The sequence below is a fragment of the Leuciscus leuciscus genome (genome assembly GCF_965113295.1).
Source record: "Leuciscus leuciscus genome assembly, chromosome: 10".
Taxonomy (NCBI): Eukaryota; Metazoa; Chordata; class Actinopteri; order Cypriniformes; family Leuciscidae; genus Leuciscus; species Leuciscus leuciscus.
In genome coordinates, this window is record NC_138734.1 from 42643961 (window position 1) to 42664609 (window position 20649).

Consider the following 20649-nt stretch of genomic DNA (forward strand, 5'->3'; position numbering starts at 1 on the left):
TTGTGTGTAACTGAAGAAATTCATTTTGAAACAGTATGTGGTTGAATAAATAAAAAAAAAATTGAAAGTTCATTCAATTAATACATTTATTATCAAGGTTTTGGTTAATGTATATATACTGTATAGATCATTTTGGAGAAAAGCACACAAGACAAATAATACATAGTATTGTTTTGTTTTTCTAGACTCTCAGACTGCAGTATCAGAGAAGAAGGTTATAAAGCTCTGGCTTCAGCTCTGAGATCAAACCCTTCACACCTGATAGAGCTGGATCTCAGAGGAAATTATCCTGGACAATCAGGAGTGAAGGAGCTCGATGATTTACTACAGGATCAGAAGTGTTCACTCAAGACACTGAGGTGAGACGTGATGAAATAATACAAAATAAATGACATACAGGTGAATTAAGAGAAATTTATGCCTCTTTTCCACCGTCTAGCCAAACCGCTCTTCTTGCTTAAGTTTGATTGACAGGCTATCTGATCAATCATAATCCGCGATCCGCTGAATTTTGCCCGCCATTTTGTCCGACAAAGCAGTCAGGAGAGTTAATTGATTAACGTCCGTGGATTTGAACTTGAAAAACAGTGTGTACTGACGGCTTTCCGCAGTTGAAACAACATTCCTTCGGATGTTCATTCATGTTTACTTGATGCTTTAAAATAACTAGGAGGAGGAGATGATCAGTTCACGAGCAGCTTTAACTGAGGCTCTACAGCGATCATCATCTGTCAGACATACTGTATTAACCCTCTGAGGTCTGAGGGGTTTTTGGGGTCCTTGATATGTTCTGACATGCCCTGACATTTGTGCTTTTTTCAGTTGCTTATAAACATATTAATGGCAAAGGTATAATTACACTCTATTTAGCACAAACAGGGCTACCATAATATGTGAGCAACATGCATGTACATGTTTGTATTTTTGAGAGAATAATGTTTATGCATGGTTATTGAAAAAACTAAAAACTAAAGTTTCTGAAATAAGGCCACAAAACACATACTAAATATGTGTCAATAAGACTTTTGACTAATTGATGTCTTTGCCTAGAGTTTTTTCTTCAAAATGATGTGAAAATCATCCTGCCCTTATCATTCACATAACACAATACATTGATTTAAATCTTGTAAAACACTTTTTGTTTGTAAAGGCAATATGCGCAAGGGGCGTCAACCATTCAACAGCATCATGCATATGTAGTGGTTCACACCTGAGGAGACAATGGGGCCCGCATACTTAATGAGCCATTCATTCAGGTGTGTCACCTATAGCCACAAGAAAGAATGCAAGAGCAATATATATACAGTATATATATATATATATATATTCTACCAAATTGGTTCACAGTTGGAAGCATGTCAATTATTTTTTTTTTTCACAAATTTTGCTTGCAAATTGTATAATATCCAAGGAAAACATGTCTATTAATTGTGCAGTTAATTCTCATACTGTATTTTCAGTTTTGGAATATGTATCCTCTCCCCAAATTTGTCAATAATAAAACACAATAAAAATTATTTAAAGAAAATGCTTATATTTACCTTTTAAAATTTGTTTACATCTACCTTGTAAATATATATTTTTTTTATTAAAAAGGTTACAATTACAACAACAATTGAAGTGTAATCTTTCTTTGTAAAAACTAAAGTATACATTTTATCATACATATTTCAAACTTCGAATATAGCCTACATTGACAAAACATACTATATTTAACATATTAGCAAAAATTGGCAAACAAAAGCTTATTTGAGGTGGCAGATATTTTACAGTAAAAATGTGTAATCTATCCAAAACTAATCAACGAAATGTTGTCTTTCATATGTCTGTAACATAGGTCTTTCGTTTTTATTATAAGGAATATAAATGTTAATTTGCAGTTTAATACGTTGCTTATACAAATACATTTTATTTCAACATATTTCAATCGATTTTACTCAGTATAGCAAAATAGTTTGCTAAAAGCAGATCATTTATTCACACACAGAAACGCAATTCAAATTTAAACCGTCTTTTTGCGAGTTGTGGTAAACAGCGCATCTCTGCGTTCATTCATTCACACAGAAACGCGATTTACTTGAGAATGAAAAAAAAAACTTACTACATTATTCCATCCGTTGCTCCTCGAAATACCAGCACTTCTGAGGTAAGTTTTCCATTATTATTATTCCTCACAGCGCTGCGAGACAGTGTAGACAACTACACTTATCTGAATAAACTTGATGTGTTTTCTCGAGCTGATGGGGGCGTTCACAGTTTGTATGGGATCGTCTCAGTCATTTGCGTTTGAATAGCGCGCGCTCTCCGTGGGCGGGGCCGATTATAACGTAATGAGCTGAGATGAGCTTGACTGGAATCGCTCTCTTTTAATACAGATTTCACAAGATGAAGATATTTGTTTTTTATATAAATTACTTCATTTAAAAGACGAGAATTCAAGCTTCATGCCTGTGTCTTTGTATGCCTGTTTGACTGAGTATTCGCTCAGTTATTGTTCATTTTCGGACGCGTTTCAGAATGGACTTCACTGGCAGAGAGAAGGCAGAACTCGCTTCGTGTTTATTTTTCTTTATTTGGCAAAAAGCACAACACTTTGTTTTTATTGTGAGTATACACAAAAATAATACACATTTAACAGAATCGATTGATGTATGAAACTCCTATGGAAAATCAAAGTCAACAGAGTATTTATGAGTTTCTTTTACATTGATAAAAAAAAAGCGAGCTGGTATCGCCGGCGATACCGTAGACCTCAGGGGGTTAAAGAGCAACAAAACGGGATTTATTGTTTAAATTTCTTTAAAAATTACTAAATTTGAAAGATGATACTTTGTTTTATATAACAAGGAACCTGCTCTGTTCTGTCTGTCGGTGCCTTGTCAGTGTCCTCTCTGCTCCATGATGCATTTTTCACTGCTTGAGAACATGATGTGTGGCGAGAGAGTTGCTATTTCATTGTCGGATACAGCAACAGTAACTAAAGGGGTCGGGTCTTTGCAAACCGTCAATTCTGAGTGCCGACGTCACTACCCACATTCTACCTGCATGGTTCAGCACTAACCCGGCCTGAGGACAGTTTGTAATTGTGCTGTGCCAAACCAGGATCAAGTGGAAATATTACTGGAACGGTTTCTTATTGTTCTTAGAACAGTTTGGCCCAAAAGTGGAAAAGTGGCTGTAAATTCAGTAATGCAGTAAACTGCATAACCTTTGTTGTTGTCAAAGTTAACAAGGATTAACATTAGACTATTAATAAATAAAAAAATACTACGGTTTGTTAAAAACTGAATTAATTCCTGCTTTATCTTCCCTTCTGCAGGTTTTTGAGTCATGATGCAGACAAAGCCTGTCAGTATGTGAGAGGAATTGTGGGTAAAAACCCGTTACTCCTGAGAGAGCTGAATCTGAGTGAACGTGAACTAGGAGACACACGAGTGAATCAGATCGCTGCTCTACTGCAGGATAAACACTGTAAACTCAACACACTGATGTAAGTATTATACATTGTTTTATACTTTACAAAGCATCTTCTGATCTTTTTTTTCTTTAAGACTGATCATCCCTTTAAGCCAGTTACATAAAAAGGCAGATTGGTCTAATTCAGAAAATTAAGACTGATTAGCCATAGCTAATTGCTGGTTGACCAGACTAGTTTTTAAGACTCAGTTTTAACTTAGCAGCTATTTTCATGCAACTGGCCACAGGGCCACAACAAAAGCACTCTCATAGGGCCAGTAGCGGAGATAGCGTGGGTGCTTGGGTGCGGCCGCCCCAGGGCCCCGTGCCAATTAGGGGCCCCTCAAACGCCGCCGATATTGCGTCACTGGACAGGAACGGTGTTCTTCTTGATAGTATTCTTTAAGCGCAAGACGCGAGAGAACACGTCTGCATGCCCGCTGTTTTCTGTGCTGCGCACTCACAAAGCACGAAAACAGCCGCCTCTAATATAGTGCACGGACACACACACAATTATATCTCACAATTATCCTTCTAGTTAATTTATAGCATCAAATAAACATGAATAAACATTAGAAGAATTGTTGTTTCAACAATGGAAATGTAACTTTTTTTCAAGTTCAAATATCCCCGTAAACAGTTGGTTTTGTCTTAAATGGTTGAGAAAGAAAAACAGTAGCCTAAGCCTATGTCTATTGAATCAGTGCACTGACAGCATACACTCGCTGCTAGGCACTTGGTGTTTTAAGCCCCCAACGGCGCCTTCCAGGCAGCGAGGGGATGGGTAGGTTTAAGGTTGAGGGTAGGGTTAGCTGCCTCTAAGGAGCCATTGGGGGCTTAAAACACCATCGAGCCTCGCTGCTACCATTAATGTTGATCAAAGAACAAAAGAAAAAGAAAATCACTCACTGAACTTTTCTAACTTTAATTAGCTTAATATTTTATTTGCCTGTTGTTCGGTGATGACTGCTCCAACTGCAACTGCACTGAGTCTGTGCATGCGACCTTGAGATGCGTTAATCCGTGTATCATTCGTTCAGTCGTTTTTTGAATTAATATTGAATATAGAAAAATGAGAAAACGGTTCCTTTTTCGTTTTTTCCTTTATACAAAAAAAACAAAAAACAAGAATTCAGCTGGATTTCTCGTTTTTCGTTCTCAGTTAGAAAAATGAATAAACAGCTTGAATATTCGATTTCTACACGTGGGCGGGAATTAAACGCCCATTTCCTCTGATTTGTCAGCCGAAGATCAAACTGTTCCGTCATCAGTTCTACACAGCAGAATAAGAGTCCTCTGTTGTGCGGATTCTTAACGCATTTATTGCAACTACATTTAATCTTTTTCTCATCAAACAACCAGACTAACGAATGTCTCGACACAACCCGTACCGGGGAATAGACTAGATGGGGCTTTCTTCTGTGTAGACCAGGAGTTCTCAAGTGCCAGGGGGTCCGTGAAATAATTAGCTATTTTCCGGATTGTAAAGTCAAGTCACGGGGTTTTTTTTTAACATGAAGCACGCTGTGATTAATCTTAATGTTGACCTTCAAAAATATATAGGCGCGCCAAGAAGGCTATTGGCTGTAGGCTATTTTGGTTGATTTTTGGTGTGCGCCAGAAATAATATAATAATCATTTATAATAATAATTATTCTTATATAATAATTTCAAAGGCATGATATGTTGTAGTCATTTTGAAAGTACACAAATAGACATATAAATGTTACTGTTTCGAATGAGAGTATTAAACGACAGTAGCTATTAAATCCCCTGTTGAGCAACACATCCAAGTGATGTCGGGTGTCGCAGCCTGTTCGTTATTAAAATAAAACACAGTCAACCAAACATATAAAACGTTATTCTGCTTAATTGGTCTGTTGACATTCCAAACTAATTTCCCTTGCTGTGGAGATGCTGATTTACGTGTAGGCCTATTGGGACTCGAATGAAGTACGAAGCCTTCTTTACATTATTAATTAGCATCCAAATGTTACATTGCAAATATGGATAGGCTACTGGACGAATGAGAAATGCCCAAAACCAACGTCTGCTCTGTACAGTTTCAGTTTCTCATTAAAATACGCATATTATGTTATTAATAGTGTTTATAATGTTAATGTTGTATTTTATTTACCGGTCTTTTACACTATTTATGAATATGCTTTTTTTACAACGATGTGACGCGCGCGTTTCCCTCTCAACATGACCCGGCGCGCCACGCACAAGCGCGCATCCTAGAGATATAAATTATAATACATTTTAATAAAACACAAGGCCTACATCATAAAACTTCTCCAGTTGTTAGATAGGCTAGTCAGTCTGAATGACAGTTTATACGTTAACGTTAATATAGGCCAATTATATAGTCAATGCATTATTCTTTTCTTTTTTTATTAGAGTTAAAAAGATTTAATTTACAACTAATTATATTGATTTATATCTTAATTTATAATATTTTTTTTATTTTTATTACTGGGCGAGTGCGACAATGATAGGCTAACAGCCGTCATTTATCCTGCCCATATAGCCAGCTGATGCAAAGCGTAGGTGAATTTATATATACACAGAAGAAAGCCCCATCTAGTCTATTCCCCGGTACGGGTTGTGTCGAGACATTCGTTAGTCTGGTTGTTTGATGAGAAAAAGATTAAATGTAGTTGCAATAAATACGTTAAGAATCCGCACAACAGAGGACTCTTATTCTGCTGTGTAGAACTGATGACGGAACAGTTTGATCTTCGGCTGACAAATCAGAGGAAAGGGGCGTTTAATTTCCGCCCACGTGTAGAAATCGAATATTCAAGCTGTTTATTCATTTTTCTAACTGAGAACGAAAAACGAGAAATCCAGCTGAATTCTTGTTTTTCGTTTTTTTGTAAAAAAGGAAAAAACGAAAAAGGGACCGTTTTCTCATTTTTCTATATTCAATATTAATTCAAAAAACGACTGAACGAATGATACACGGATTTGCGTTCCCTGTCAAACATAATTTATCCTTATTTTTCGTAATTTTGTTAAACATTTTTTCTGGATTTCTTGATCTTTATATGATTTTTTTTTTATTATTATTCGTATGCTATTCGTTTTTAAACAGTTTGTTCTGCAGAAGAAAAAAATTAACTATCGTGTTAATTCAGAATAGCAGAGATAGCCCATCCAATTTATTAATAATAATAATAATAATATTAATATTAAGTAGCCTAGCCTAGGCCCATTTTATTTTGGTTTGCAGGATAATAAAAGTTAATCAGAAAAACAAACGGTAGAAGTAACTTTACCCATTTCTGAATATTAATTGAAATGCTGCACATAATAAATAGGCCTAATCAAAAGCACAAACATGACCATTGTAATTAAAATTAACATTTCGTTATATCGCAAACGTATGAAGAAATTGCGTTGCTTTGAATAGGCTATCTCATGCACGGGTTCGGAGTTTACAATGTTGGCAGCTCCGTTACAGTAGGCTATATTGGGAGCATCTGAATGTGCAGAATCTGTCCGTGGTGCTGAAACATTTTTACTTGACTGGCAAACTATTTTCTTTGTTCGTCAATACAAACTTGTCAAAAAATGTGGCTTTTCTTTGTGTTTTATTTAACATATAAGCTTACTTGGCTCAACAAGTGACACATTATTACATATGCATTCATCAGATATTTTACGGTTTTTTTTAACGGTTTTAAAAATGACTTGGTAGCAGAGGGCCCCATGATGAAGCTCCGCCCCCACTGTACTGAGAGTCAGTCTATTTCAGTTGCCTCAAAATATAACAACATGCCAACAATGCGACTGAACACACGTCGTTTTCAGACCAGCAGCCCATGGGTGCACAGATGTGCGCAAATGCATTTGCTATTTAAACAAGTGGGGCTGGAACTTAGTGAAAATGATAACTGCATCGGGCAGAAACTAGCAAAAAACACTTGCTTAACGCCTGGCGCCGCATTGCACCGGGTGTATGATATGGCCCATAGAGTGCACAGAAACGTGATGTATTCTAGTAGGTTACACCAGTGCGAGTGCGCATTTACAGTGCCATTAGTCTATGTTTTATATATATTTATCTATATTTGGTCTATTAAAATGCATTTAGATTTCCCCAAAATTCAAGATAAGGGGGCAAAAATGTCGCTGTATGTCTGAATGAATCACCAGTTTGAATGAATCGGTTGAATTGCAGTGACTCGCTCATTAACAGTGAATTGCTGCCACCTACTAGCTGTTTTAATTCACAATTTAAAGTATCTTTTCATTTTTATTAACAATTTCAAATATCAGTATTCAGCATTTTATGTTTAAAATATCAAAATATTATTTATGCATTTGTAACTGCAGGTTAAATGTATTCATGTCCCACTGAGTTGCATTAAACAGTCTGTGTAAATGCATCTAAATGTCACTTCAGATGCAGCTTCTGTGTTTCCTCTGCATTGCAAAGATGAATTTTGTTGATACTGATTTAATTTTCTTGGTAACAGCCATTTTGTCTTATTATTCTAATTGACTTCATTGATTAAATGTAAGAATTTAATGCAAAATATGATGCACACATTTAATTAGGTTAGAAAAAAAGGCTTCATAAAGCTAAAATGCCTATGAAAGGTACAAATCTATTTAAACTTATCGGAAAAGTCATTTCTGTCACTGCTATCAATAAAATCCCAGAAAATATTGAGATTGACAATTCTTTTTGTCAGTATCACACACCCTGAGCAACAAGCTTCAATCCATAGAGATTTTGATATATATTTTATATCACTGTAAGTTAGTGTATCTGCAGAGAGCAGGGTTAATTAAAGTTAACATGAGCTAGAAAATAGTGTAACATGATTGATAAGTTATTAAAAGTGCAATGAACTGTAAAAGTGAACTACATTCTGTACTCATAAGCTTACAGGTGGTCCCCCGTGTGCACACACACGAAGCATGTCAGCATGCAAGCACCCAATTCAGTTCCCCTGCATAGCCCATTGCACTTGACCATTTACCTATATTTATTTGAATATTTTGTTGCATGAATATCTGAATAGACAATGTATCCAAAGAAAAAAGAAGAAAAAACTGACCTTCTGCTTTTATTTAAAAAAAGAAATCAATATTTGTTGTTTTCGGTGACGTGAACTCCATTAAATCTCCATATAGCACGGGAATTAAAGATCAGATTTATATCTGTTTTGCTGAGACACATTTATGTGACCAAGTGTAAATGGAATCGTTTTAATAAATCAAGATATCCGATCAGTAAAAACACAAGAAGTGGCCAGGTGTAAACAGGCCCAAATTTTCATCTGGATCAGATTCAGAATGATGATCAAAACATAGATTCCCACAATCCATCCATCATTAATATTCAGTACACTCTTGTACAATAGTACAGTATAGTTTTACAATACACACTGTTTGTCAAAATGCCTGACTTGGCAAGTATCCAGGTAAACCTAGTCGGTTATGTCTTAAGTGAGCATAAACAGTTGTAAAATCAGATGTAAATCAATATATTGAATCCGTGCATTAGGTGACAACTTTTAATATAGCCTACCTGCTGCTCTCTGTGTCCTTAATGTTGACCAAACACAATTAACTGACTGAAAAACTTTTGTAGCAATATTTAATTCATGCAGACTATGCTGTTTTTTTAATCTTACGATTTTATTCAATTTTTTTTTGAATTTCTTTACCTTATTTTTTACATGTAGTATTTCTTTACTTTATTTCTTATATGTAGTATTTCCTACCTGAAAAAAAAATGTGAATCAATGATCAACGATTTGCTTAGATTTTACATTGATTGTTTACTTAATTGCTTAAAGGGATAGTTCACTCAAAAATGAAAATTGTGTCATCACTTACTCAACCTCGTGTTGTTCTAAACCTGTATGGGTTTCTCTGTTCTGTTGAACACAAAAGAAGATATTTTGAAGAATGTCGGTAACCAAACAGTTGATGTGTCCATTGACTTCCATAGTATTTTTTTTCCCCACTATGGAAGTCAATGGACACAACTATATAACTATCCCTTTAAGAAGTTTTTACTTACATTTTGCTAGTTTTGCTGTGTTATTGAAATGCATGTTCTTTAAGAAAGTAGCCCACTCTCTCTTTGACCATGAAAACCCTTCCATTACTGTAGACGTGTTTTTTGGCAGAAAAAAAACAAAACCTGAGGAGACGTTCTTGTCTTTTTTTTTCTTTTTTCTCTTCTCTTCAGGCTGAATAATAACAGTATTACAGCAGAAGGTTGTGCTGCTCTGACTTCAGCGTTTAATTCAAACCCTTCAAACCTGATAGAGCTGGATCTGAGTGAGAATAAACTAGGAAACTCTGGAATAAAGAAGATCTGTGTTCTGTTGGAAAATACACAATGCAGATTGGAGAAACTGAAGTGTGTATTAATTTATCTTCATTTCTGCATGTTTATGTACATTTATTAAGGTTTATTTAATTAGATGAACTGAAAAACTACTTTTTAAATGTACACTATGACTGAGGCTAATATTATGTTTAAACATCTCTTTTTGTGTTTAGTGAAGAAAATAAATGTTTAAACAACATGAGGACAAAATTCATGTTTTCATTCATTTTTAGGTGAACTATTAATTTAATAAGATTAGGTTATTAAAGTTATTTAATTTAATAAGGTTTTGGTCAATGCATATATTGTATTTATATCTAAGGGAGATTTTGCCAATATTAAAATAAAAACATCATATTGGCTTATGTTTTTGTACACTATATGGCAATAATTTGTTCATAATTTGTCTAATTTGTCAGAAGGCATTCATAAATCCCATTAGTGATGCAATAATCTGTGTCTCCAAATAGAATAATAACAACTGTTTGTTTTTTCTTCTGTTTTTCTGTAGACTCTCAGACTGCAGTATCACAGAAGAAGGTTATAAAGCTCTGGCTTCAGCTCTGAGATCAAACCCTTCACACCTGATAGAGCTGGATCTCAGAGGAAATGATCCTGGACAATCAGGAGTGAAGGAGCTCAGTGATTTACTACAGGATCAGAAGTGTTCACTGAAAACACTGAGGTGAGACGTGATCAAATAGTACAAAATAAATGATATGCAGGCAATTATTTGTATAAACATTTTCACTAATACAAAATGAACCATTTCACACACATATTCATATGTTATATCCTGGACAATCAGGAGTGAATGAGCTCTGTGATTTAATAAAGGATGAACGATGTAAATTAAAAACCAGATGATTAAAACCTTGAAATATTTAATAACATTGTACTTTTAAAATAACCTGAAACCATGCTGCAACAAAACAATAATCAGTTGATTTTCATGTCTTGTATTGATCCCATTGTTTATTAATCACATCACATAATATGGAGGATTACAATTAGCAAAATCATGAATTTGTTTTCATAAGCAATACACTTGTGGCATAAACAGAACATGAACACTATCAGTTACTACACTTCTGCTGCGTTGATGAAAACGGTGCAGATTTTATATTTCTTTTAACAGTAAAACTTGCATATTTTGTCAATAAATTAAGCAATTTATTTCCACAATTGCAATAAACATTAAAACATCACATAATATCCAGTAAACATTACAATTTTGTAGTGATTGCTGCTTATCTCCAATTTTAGAATTTCTAGTTAATTTATCACACACCAAAAAAATGGTTACATTTAATAATATCAAGATCTCTTTCATCAACACAAACTATAATTACAAACTATAACTATAATTTTATCTATAAAATTATTCATTGAAGAAAACATTCTATACAAGTTCTTATTTGGTTGTCACACATACATACACACACACACACACACACACACACACACACACACATATACATACACACACACACACACACACACACACACACACACACACACACACACACACACACACACACACATATACATACACACACACACACACACACACACACACACACACACACACACACACACACACACACACACACACACACACACACACACACACACATATACATACACACACACACACACACACACACACACACACACACACACACACACACACACACACACAAACGATTTGCCGCCTTATGTAAGCGTTAGTTTATGGTTATAAAGTTAAACTTAAAAGGAATGCTTTAGAAACAAATTCCAAACTCTAGGAACAACCAAAAACCAACTGGAACATCACACTAGAGTTGGTAATTAGAATTTTTAGAAATTCTGATTCTGATTCTGCCTATTGATTCCGATTTTTATCAATTCCTAGTTTTGATTGCAATAAGGTAAAAAAATTAAACTGAAAATTAAAAAAATGGGAAAAAATGGGAACACAGGAACTTCAATACACAGGTAAAAACGAGGTAATCAACGACGACACATTTGAACAATGGCAAATCATATTAGTTACCATGACAACAAAGGAGAAGCGGGAAAACTTAAAGGAAAACAGGAACTGAAGAATACAAATTAAAAGTCCATGAAAACGAAACTAAACACATATAACAGAATAACTGTTACAATATCATTCACAGTCTTTTTTCTGAAATGTTCCGTTGCAGCTGAATACCATGAACAAAAATCTAAAAGCTCAAGAACTTATACAAGGAACTTTTGCCTATGGTTTTAACAAAGATACCACAGCAAAAACAGCTATTCTAACTAATATAAATTTCAAGCATTATTAAATACAATAAATACTCAGCAATTAAATAAGAACAAATAAACACATAAGCAATAACACAAATAAATACAACTAAAAGATACAAATGTTTATGATTTTCAGATGTTCAGGTACAGAAACTGAAATCAAATGTAAGATATGCATTACAGATTCAGTTACTTATGTAAGCGTTATTTAAAAATATTAAAATAAATAAAAAATAAACTTGCCTTGCTTTGCCTTGCCTTACAAAAGTACTTCAGTCAGCTTGAATGGTTTAAAATCACTTTAAAATCCACAGAAAGGAATTGATAAGAAGAATTTAAATTCTTACAATTATCCGATTCCTAACCTGAATTGGAATTGATTTTCCAACATCACACTCATACACAAACTATGAAACATACTATTGGGAATGATCTATATATTTTTTTCTATATTTGATTTATAACTCCACTCATAAGCAGGATGGGAGCAGCAAAAGTTATAAAATTATAACAAATTATCTCATCTAAAATTCTCTTCTACTTCCTGTAGGTTTTTGAAAAGTGCAGCTGCACAGGAAGCGTGTGAGTATCTCACTAAAGTTCTGGGTAAAAGTCCATTATTACTGACAGAACTGGATCTGAGTGAAGATAAATTAGGAGATCTGGATGGAGAGAAGCTCTCTGCTCTTTTGATGGACTCTCATAGCAAAGTGGAGAAAATCAAGTGAGTCAACATAATTTATACATTATAACTCCTCTGTTAATTGATTATAAAAGACTGTCAGGCACTTGTGTGAGCAGATATGAAGAGCTGTTAATCTGATGTGTGTTGAATATGTACAGAATAATAAATAATGCTGTTTCTGTGTTTAGGCTGAATAATTGTGATCTGACAGAGAAAAGCTGTTCAGTTCTAGCTACTGTTCTCTCCTCTAAAACCATCCTGAAAGAGCTGAACCTGAACAACAGCCGTCTGCTGGACTCAGGAGTCAAAGAGATCTGTGAGGGACTGAAGAAGCCTGTGTGTGAGCTGAAGATACTCAAGTGAGTACATTTCTCCTTAAAATGCTGTTCATTCAGACTGACGTGAGTTTTTTTCTTTTATGGAGAGCTGTTATTTTTTTCCATTGCACTATGAAGAAAACTGACCAACCAATAAGATTCACACTTAGTCAACATGCCCAGAGCTATTGCCGTTATAAATAACACACTGCCTTGGTGGCTCACTGACTCTTTTGCTAAGTGACATTAAATACCAGGGGAAGAATCTGGAACAGGGTTTGGAGATTGATATTGAGCGGCTCTGGGTTTGTTTGATACATTTTATTCAATGAGGAAAAAAATCTGAATAGTATTGGTTAAACAGGATGAACAGCTCATGTGCGTATTGAGCGTTTGAAAAGAGGTCCACTAGTGGCCACACTTTAAATGCGTCTTTTTGTGCTCATGAACAGAGGAGTTTACTTTGAAAGGGAGCAGATTGCGGAAAGTATTGGAGGGTTGGGCTTAAGCTTTGAATGTTTAAATATAGCCTAAGTGGAGCAAATTCTGACACTTCTAATGCACAATTACTATCTTTCATTATTCCATTTGTCTTTTATATCACAAAATTTTAATTTGTAGCGGATTGTAACCAAATATCTTTTGTTTTTGTTTTTATCATCCCTGCTAGAATATCACTAATGAAAGAATGCATTCTATTTACTGCTTAGTTTGTATTATACCATGGTCTGGGTGAATAGAGGACACCTAGTAAAGGAGTTCTGGTGAAACTGACTGTTTACCGTTCGAAATTAATAAATAAATGCGCTGGCTACATCAGCTGTGAGTAACCATAGCAACAGGCAGTCAAAGTATCCGTTTACAATTTATTGTATCAAAACAAAACGGAAGGGTTCTACGAGCTGAGCGGACTATAAATATCTCCGAAACCAAGTTATTGTTTGTAAAAACTTTAGATTTCGATTGTAAAAAAATTAAAATATAAACTAATGTTTTAAAAATGTGTTATTTGGCAAGTGACCATGGTATAAGCGGGTTAATGCCCTTCGAGGTGTCCATTGTCAGGTATTAATGGACTTCGGCGGAGGCAACCGCAGTTCACGCCTCGCCGTCGTCCATTAATACCTGACAATGGACACCTCGTCGGGCATTAACCCTTACATACACTATAGGAGGACTGTACCAACTAACTCAGGGGGGACTAAATGCTGCCAGGCAGAACAAACGTCTCTGTTACGAATGTAACCCTAGTTCACTGAAGAGAAGAAAGCAAGATAATGGCTTTATTGCATTTCGTCTGCATGCTCTGAGGCACAAGTAATTTATTATAGGCTTATGCGAAAATTATTATATACAGTAGCTTTTCCTGCTTTTCTTAGTGAATATTTAGCGCCAGTTTATCAGGAAGTGACAGTTTTGTTCTCTTAGACTCACTGGATGGAAACGCTGCTCTATTCACAAATGTTTTATGTGATATTGCAGTTTTGCACATAAGTTTAATTCACAACTTTGGATGGAAACATGGCTAATAACACGCTTCACTCTGCAGTGCTAAAGCCATAGATTATAAAAAAAGGCTAAAACTGGCAGTGCATATACATAACTTCCTGGCAACCTGCCAAAATAAAAGCTTGCTGAGTCTTATGTTTGAATTTTTTTTATTCTAAAATATAATGGTATAATCACACTATTTATTATTTTTGTTTATTATTTTATTTAAAAAACAAACTAAATAAAGTGCAATAATACTATTAGTAATTGTTTTATTTTATATAGTTATATTTAATGGGTCACACTATGTGCAGTGTGAGCACCAGACCGAATCTCCAGGTGCTCTCATGAGAACCAGACTGAAAAACGTATGTGCCTGTTTATAAAGCACATATTAATGTGTTATTCTGCATAACCATATTCTACATCCCTTCATCCTCCCACATATCTAAACTTAACAATTACCTAGCTAATTATTAATAAGCAGTAATTAGGGGTTTATTGAGGCAAAGTTGTAGTTAATAGTGAATAGTAAGAATTGGATCCTAAACTAAAGTGTGACCATTTCTCCTATTGTACCGAACTCGTATCGAACCGTGACCCCAAAACCGAGGTACTAACCGAACCGTGACTTCTGTGTACTGTTACACCCCTAAAAAAAATTTATTTTAATTTGGGATTGGGCTTTTTCCATTTTATTTTGGTTTTTTTTATTGGTGCAGACGACTTTTTTCTCTTTTTTTTGAGGAACATTTGTCTTTGCGTGAGCAGGCCTTTATAATAACATTACAGCATCATCTGTATATCTAAGTAAATACAATATTAATGAAAATGAATTAATACATAGGCTAAATATAATAACCTAAATTTAAGATAAAATTTGAATTAAACTCACCCATATGTAACAATAACAAATTTCTGGTGATCATTAAATAATTAATCTTGCACATTAATAGCAGAATAAAACTGTGGCATATCTGATTCAGTTAAGAAGTTAAGATGTAGTGTGATTTAGTCATATTTATTGATATTAAAGTGCAATGTTAATAAAAATGTGTGTTTATGTATTTTCTGTAGACTTTCAGACTGCAGTATCACAGAAGAAGGTTATAAAGCTCTGGCTTCAGCTCTGAGATCAAACCCTTCACACCTGATAGAGCTGGATCTCAGAGGAAATGATCCTGGACAATCAGGAGTGAAAGAGCTCGATGATTTACTACAGGATCAGAAGTGTTCCCTGAAAACACTGAGGTAAGTGCTATTAAAATAATAACCTTCAATAGTCCTAAAAGCATTTTAGGTGGACGAGAATTTTACTGTCAAAAAAGAATTATAAAAGCTATGAAATGACTGAAGTCTTTTTCACAACATTGTAACGTAAATGCCTCTGGGTAAATGTGAATTAGCTCAAGAATATAGGGAATTTTAGGAATATTAATATTTATGACTCATGGTCATAATTCATAAATCGCATATGCATTTACTTTATCAATTATCGAGATTACCTTGTTCTGTACTGTCTGATCATTACAGTTAAGAAGGAGGTATCTCTTTTCAAACTCCAAGAAAGTTTATCTTCTGGCCACGAAGACAAAACCTCTTTGGGTTTATAAATTAAAACTACTCAAAGTAGTTTTATAATATAGAGCCTGTAGCTTTATAGATCTTTTGTTTCATTGACTTTATAAAAAGTGGGTTTTCAAACACAGAGACAGTTAAAAGTATAAATGGGTTTATTAATAAAATGGCACACGCTAGAGATTATAAGCAACAAATATAAACGTACGTAAAATGCAAACAATAAAACAGACAAACATTTAACCGAACAAAAACATAAAACATAGCATGACGTGATCGGAATGAATGACATGAAAGAAAGAAAGAAAGAAATAAAGAGTTAAGAGATAGAGGGTAATTTAATTCGCAGACCTACAAGCTAAACACCAGGAATCAGCTGTTAGAGAGAAAGATACTTGCGAGATGTGGTACTCTTTCAGTGTGATGCTGAAAAGGGGACGCGCGCATGCGCGTGTCCGGCTGGTTTGCGTCTAGCTTCTTCTTCTGGGTCGTTTCGAAAAACGATGTAAAGGCTCACTTGAATTTAATGTTACCGGAAAATAAGGTTCATCTCCCGGGATGGGAGAGGTTTACAGTCTTTGTTGCAAAGGACGCAGCTACGACTCGAACATGTGCTCGCTCGATGGAGAAGGCCAGGGCCTCCTCCAGATGTTCCTTTGGAGAAGCGCTGCGCCGAGGAAGAGGGTCCAGAGAAGTTGGATGAGTTGAGAGTGGAAGAGAGAGGAGGAAGAGAGGGGGCTTCTGCCGTTTTATCAGACATCTGTTTACGCCCCCTTCCCGAGGCTCAGCGAATCAGATTGTCTTTTTATCTGAGGCGGGAAGAATTCTGTGTGTTAATGCAGCCCGACCCCACGTGTGGAATCACGAGGGGGCAAAATATGGTATTATGCTCGGGGAATTAAAAACGCATGGAACAATAACGTTTATCACAGTCCCTTATCAAAAATCTCCTTCGTCTTGCGACGGGGATTAAAACAACACCAAAAACGAATAGTGACAAAGATAGCAACACAGAGATACGTTCATATGCATCATTACACACAAATAACTTTGGATTAAACACACTAAAATTGTCAGTGTTTCCATTATGGCCAGTGACAACACTTGCGAAACACAGGAATACGTATCAAACATTTAGTGGCTTGTTATGTGGAAGAATATCTGTTTCCAAAGTTCCAGAGTGTGTGTGTGTGTGTGTGTGTGTGTGTGTGTGTGTGTTCTGGAATGCCTTTGAGGCTTGGGTCGTAAAGTTTTATGGTCTGAGTTCGGGTTACCAGACACTATGGAGTGAATATTCTTTCAATGAATCTTCAGAATTAAAGATTTTACTCTAGCAAAACACACCTCTATTATAAGGCAAAGCTAATCACACACATACATATCGGAAGGTATACATTCAAGAGCCGTATTTCTACATGACGTTGCACTTTAGTGGCTTTCGTGTGTGTGTGTGTGTGTGGAATGTCACGAGTCTGTGAAAAGTCACAGGGAGTCCATGCTGAAATGGGGGTTTTAGAGGGGATTCTAAGAAAACAGGGTTTCCTTATGTGACTCAAATGTCCCTCGGGGGATACGAGTCACATGGGCGCTGGTAAATTGGTCCTCGTGGGGCAATTATTAACCAGCAAGGACAAAGACGATGTGTTTTGCCATCACATGATCCACTTAATGCGAAAAGCAGATGCCATTGTTGTTACAACATTGTGAGCATATATCACTATAGCAGGATAGTTAGGGATGTGCGTTTAGACTAATTTGACAGTCATTTAAATGGAAGTTTTGTTACCGACTCGACTAGTCTAAAGTAAGAACCCCCTAAAGACTTGTGCGTACATATGATCCATTTGAAACAATGAATCAAACCGTCGAATCCCATAATTAATGCTGCTAAAACGGTCATAAATATGCAGTACGCTTGCCTTGTGTTATGACTTTTCGGAAGCCTTCTCCCTCAACAAAACTGAGTGGGAACATGTCTGTTACTGTCGTCTCAGAGATAAGATATTTTTTTCAGAGTTGAAGTAAATGAAGCGATGGGCATTTGATTGCTTTGGCCATCACACTTATGTGCATGTGTTGAATATGTTTACGAATGGCTCCAGTGGAATTATGCCAGTTTGACGTGTCACAGCTTTCATAAAACTTTTTTTTTCCCCATAAAACTTTTTTTGTAATTCAAAATTCTCCCGCGCCTTGCTTGTCTTTCGAGCGGTCATTTCTGAGCTCGCCTCGACTGACGGGAAGAAAACACATGGGAGATCTGAGGTCAAATTAAAAGAGTACATCTTAAGGTATTATTTTCCCCAGTGTTTTATTTTAATGTGTTATTTAAAATGCCTTTAAATATAAATGTAATAAAGTTCAGGGCTCAGGGAAGAAGGGGGAACCGGTGAACTGTAAACATAAGTTTTATTGACAAAATAAATAAAACGAAAGTAAACGTCAGGTGCATCATGGCCGACTGCTGCACATACATAAACAACATGCAACTTAAATGTCCCAGGCCTGGTCCTCTCTCGTCCTACACTGTCGTTACTCCTTTTATCCTTCCAGAGCTCATGGGACGCGAGCTCAGTTTTCACTTCTCGTCACAGAAACATTAAAACGACAGTAATTTGAATGATAAAATCTTGTGTATTTTCTTTTTCTTTGTGTAATCGGCTATTGTTTTCAGAGTCGACTAGTAGCAGCTGTACCGTTTAGTCGACTAGTCTTGCACATCATTAGTAGCAGATAACGTCAGCATACTTCTCCTTTGTCCAGGTTGTTACAGAGTCCTGATGCAGATGAAGCCTGTAAACATCTGACTGAAGATTTTTACAATAAAAACCCGTTACTCCTGAGAGAACTGAATCTGAGTGGACGTGAACTAGGAGACACACGAGTGAATCAGATCGCTGCTCTACTGCAGGATAAACACTGTAAACTCAACACACTGATGTGAGTATTGTGTTCATGTGTTATTGGTGATTTAAAGCATCTTAAAGACATTTGGTGACATAAACATGTTGGCGTCAAGTACTTTCTGTTTGTAAATTCTCCCTCTTCTGTTCATCATTTTAGGCTGCGTAAGTGTGGTCTAACAGAGGAAAGCTGTTCAGCTCTTGCTACAGTCCTGAGATCAAACTCCAGTCTGAAAGAGCTTGACATCAGCAACAATAATCTGCAGGATTCAGGAGTGAAGAAACTCCAGAACGGATTAGAAAATACAAACTGCACACTGGAGAGACTCAGGTGAGATTGTTTGTTTAAATAACATTTCTTTTGTTCAAAGTTAAAGGGGCTGTGAACTGAGAATACAATTTTTCTTGATCTTTTGAGAATAATGTCTCAACATACAAGTGTGAATAACAATGTTTGTGTCACTATTGCTTTGTCTGTTACAGAAGGTTTGATATGTTATGAGTATGTTTGTAGCACTGCAGTCATCCTGCGCAGTCAAACATTATACAATTTAAAAAAAATGCTTTTGACCCCTTTAAAATAATACTGTTGTGAAGTCTTTTTTGCTGTGATATTAATTGTAAAATAAATCCTATTATAAATAAATGTCCTATCTGTAGACTTTCAGACTGCAGTATCACAGAAGAAGGTTATAAAGCTCTGGCTTCAGCTCTGAGATCAAACCCTTCACACCTGATAGAGCTGGATCTCACAGGAAATGATCCTGGACAATCAGGAGTGAAGGAGCTTGATGGTTTACTACAGGATCAGAAGTGTCAACTCAAGACACTGAGGTGAGACGTGATCAAATAGTACAAAATAAAATGCAGGCAATTTATTTGTATTATTTCACTAACTTTTATGCAACAACAAATTGTGCAGGTTATTATAATACAATTATTTCAAGGGAAATGAAACAAACTGATTACACTAAGTTTAGTTGATTTTAAACCTGTTTCATCTTCCCTTCTGCAGGTTTTTGAGTCATGATGCAGATGAAGCCTGTCAGTATGTGAGAGGAATTGTGGGTAAAAACCCGTTACTCCTGAGAGAACTGAATCTGAGTGAACGTAAACTAAGAGACACAGGAGTGAATCAGATCGCTGCTCTACTGCAGGATAAACACTGTAAACTCAACACACTGATGTGAGTAATTTACAAGTTTCAAAGTTATACTTTGCATTGAAGTATCCCACATTATATTAAGTGTCATCAGCTAATATGTGCTGAAATTTAAATTCATAATTTGATACAGTGCTCTTATTGCAGGAGTGGAGCTTGGCCACCCCGCTCACAATTGATGTTTCTGTCTCATTTTTCTTGACAAGAATATTGTTTATATAGAAGTAGATCTGTCTCTACTGGTCTCAAACTCAGTTCCTAGAGGGCCACAGCTCTGCACAGTTTTACTCCAACCCTAATCAAACACACCTGATCCTGCTAATCCAGCTCTTCAGCATTACTAGAAGCTTCCAAGCAGATAACAGTTGGAGCTGGTTGGAGCTGAACTGTGCAAGGCTGTGGCCCTCCAGGAACTGAGTTTG

At 35.8% G+C, this 20649-nt stretch overlaps 1 protein-coding gene and 1 long non-coding RNA gene across 3 annotated transcripts in view; one reads left to right on the forward strand and one right to left on the reverse strand.

Moving 5' to 3' along the window:
- The window catches only part of LOC309507893 (uncharacterized protein), a 313871-nt gene that overhangs the window by 241965 nt on the left and 51257 nt on the right, over nucleotides 1–20649 (forward strand). The window contains exons 79-89 of the mRNA XM_082182320.1: nucleotides 186–359; nucleotides 3320–3490; nucleotides 9671–9844; nucleotides 10326–10499; nucleotides 12642–12815; nucleotides 12965–13135; nucleotides 15662–15835; nucleotides 18926–19102; nucleotides 19226–19396; nucleotides 19726–19899; nucleotides 20081–20251. Coding sequence (XP_082038446.1) covers nucleotides 186–359; nucleotides 3320–3490; nucleotides 9671–9844; nucleotides 10326–10499; nucleotides 12642–12815; nucleotides 12965–13135; nucleotides 15662–15835; nucleotides 18926–19102; nucleotides 19226–19396; nucleotides 19726–19899; nucleotides 20081–20251 — 1905 coding nt within the window. The remainder of the gene's footprint in view (nucleotides 1–185; nucleotides 360–3319; nucleotides 3491–9670; nucleotides 9845–10325; nucleotides 10500–12641; nucleotides 12816–12964; nucleotides 13136–15661; nucleotides 15836–18925; nucleotides 19103–19225; nucleotides 19397–19725; nucleotides 19900–20080; nucleotides 20252–20649) is intronic.
- LOC309507948 overlaps nucleotides 3497–20649 on the reverse strand; it is a 49452-nt gene continuing 32299 nt past the window's right edge. Inside the window, exons 2-4 of one of the 2 annotated variants that reach the window (XR_014209305.1) lie at nucleotides 4848–9168; nucleotides 4311–4752; nucleotides 3497–4177 (exon numbers count right to left, since the gene is read on the reverse strand). This is a non-coding gene — a long non-coding RNA (uncharacterized lncRNA). Of the gene's footprint in view, nucleotides 4178–4310; nucleotides 9169–20649 lie in introns of both variants that reach the window. The other variant, XR_014209306.1, reaches the window with a different exon arrangement.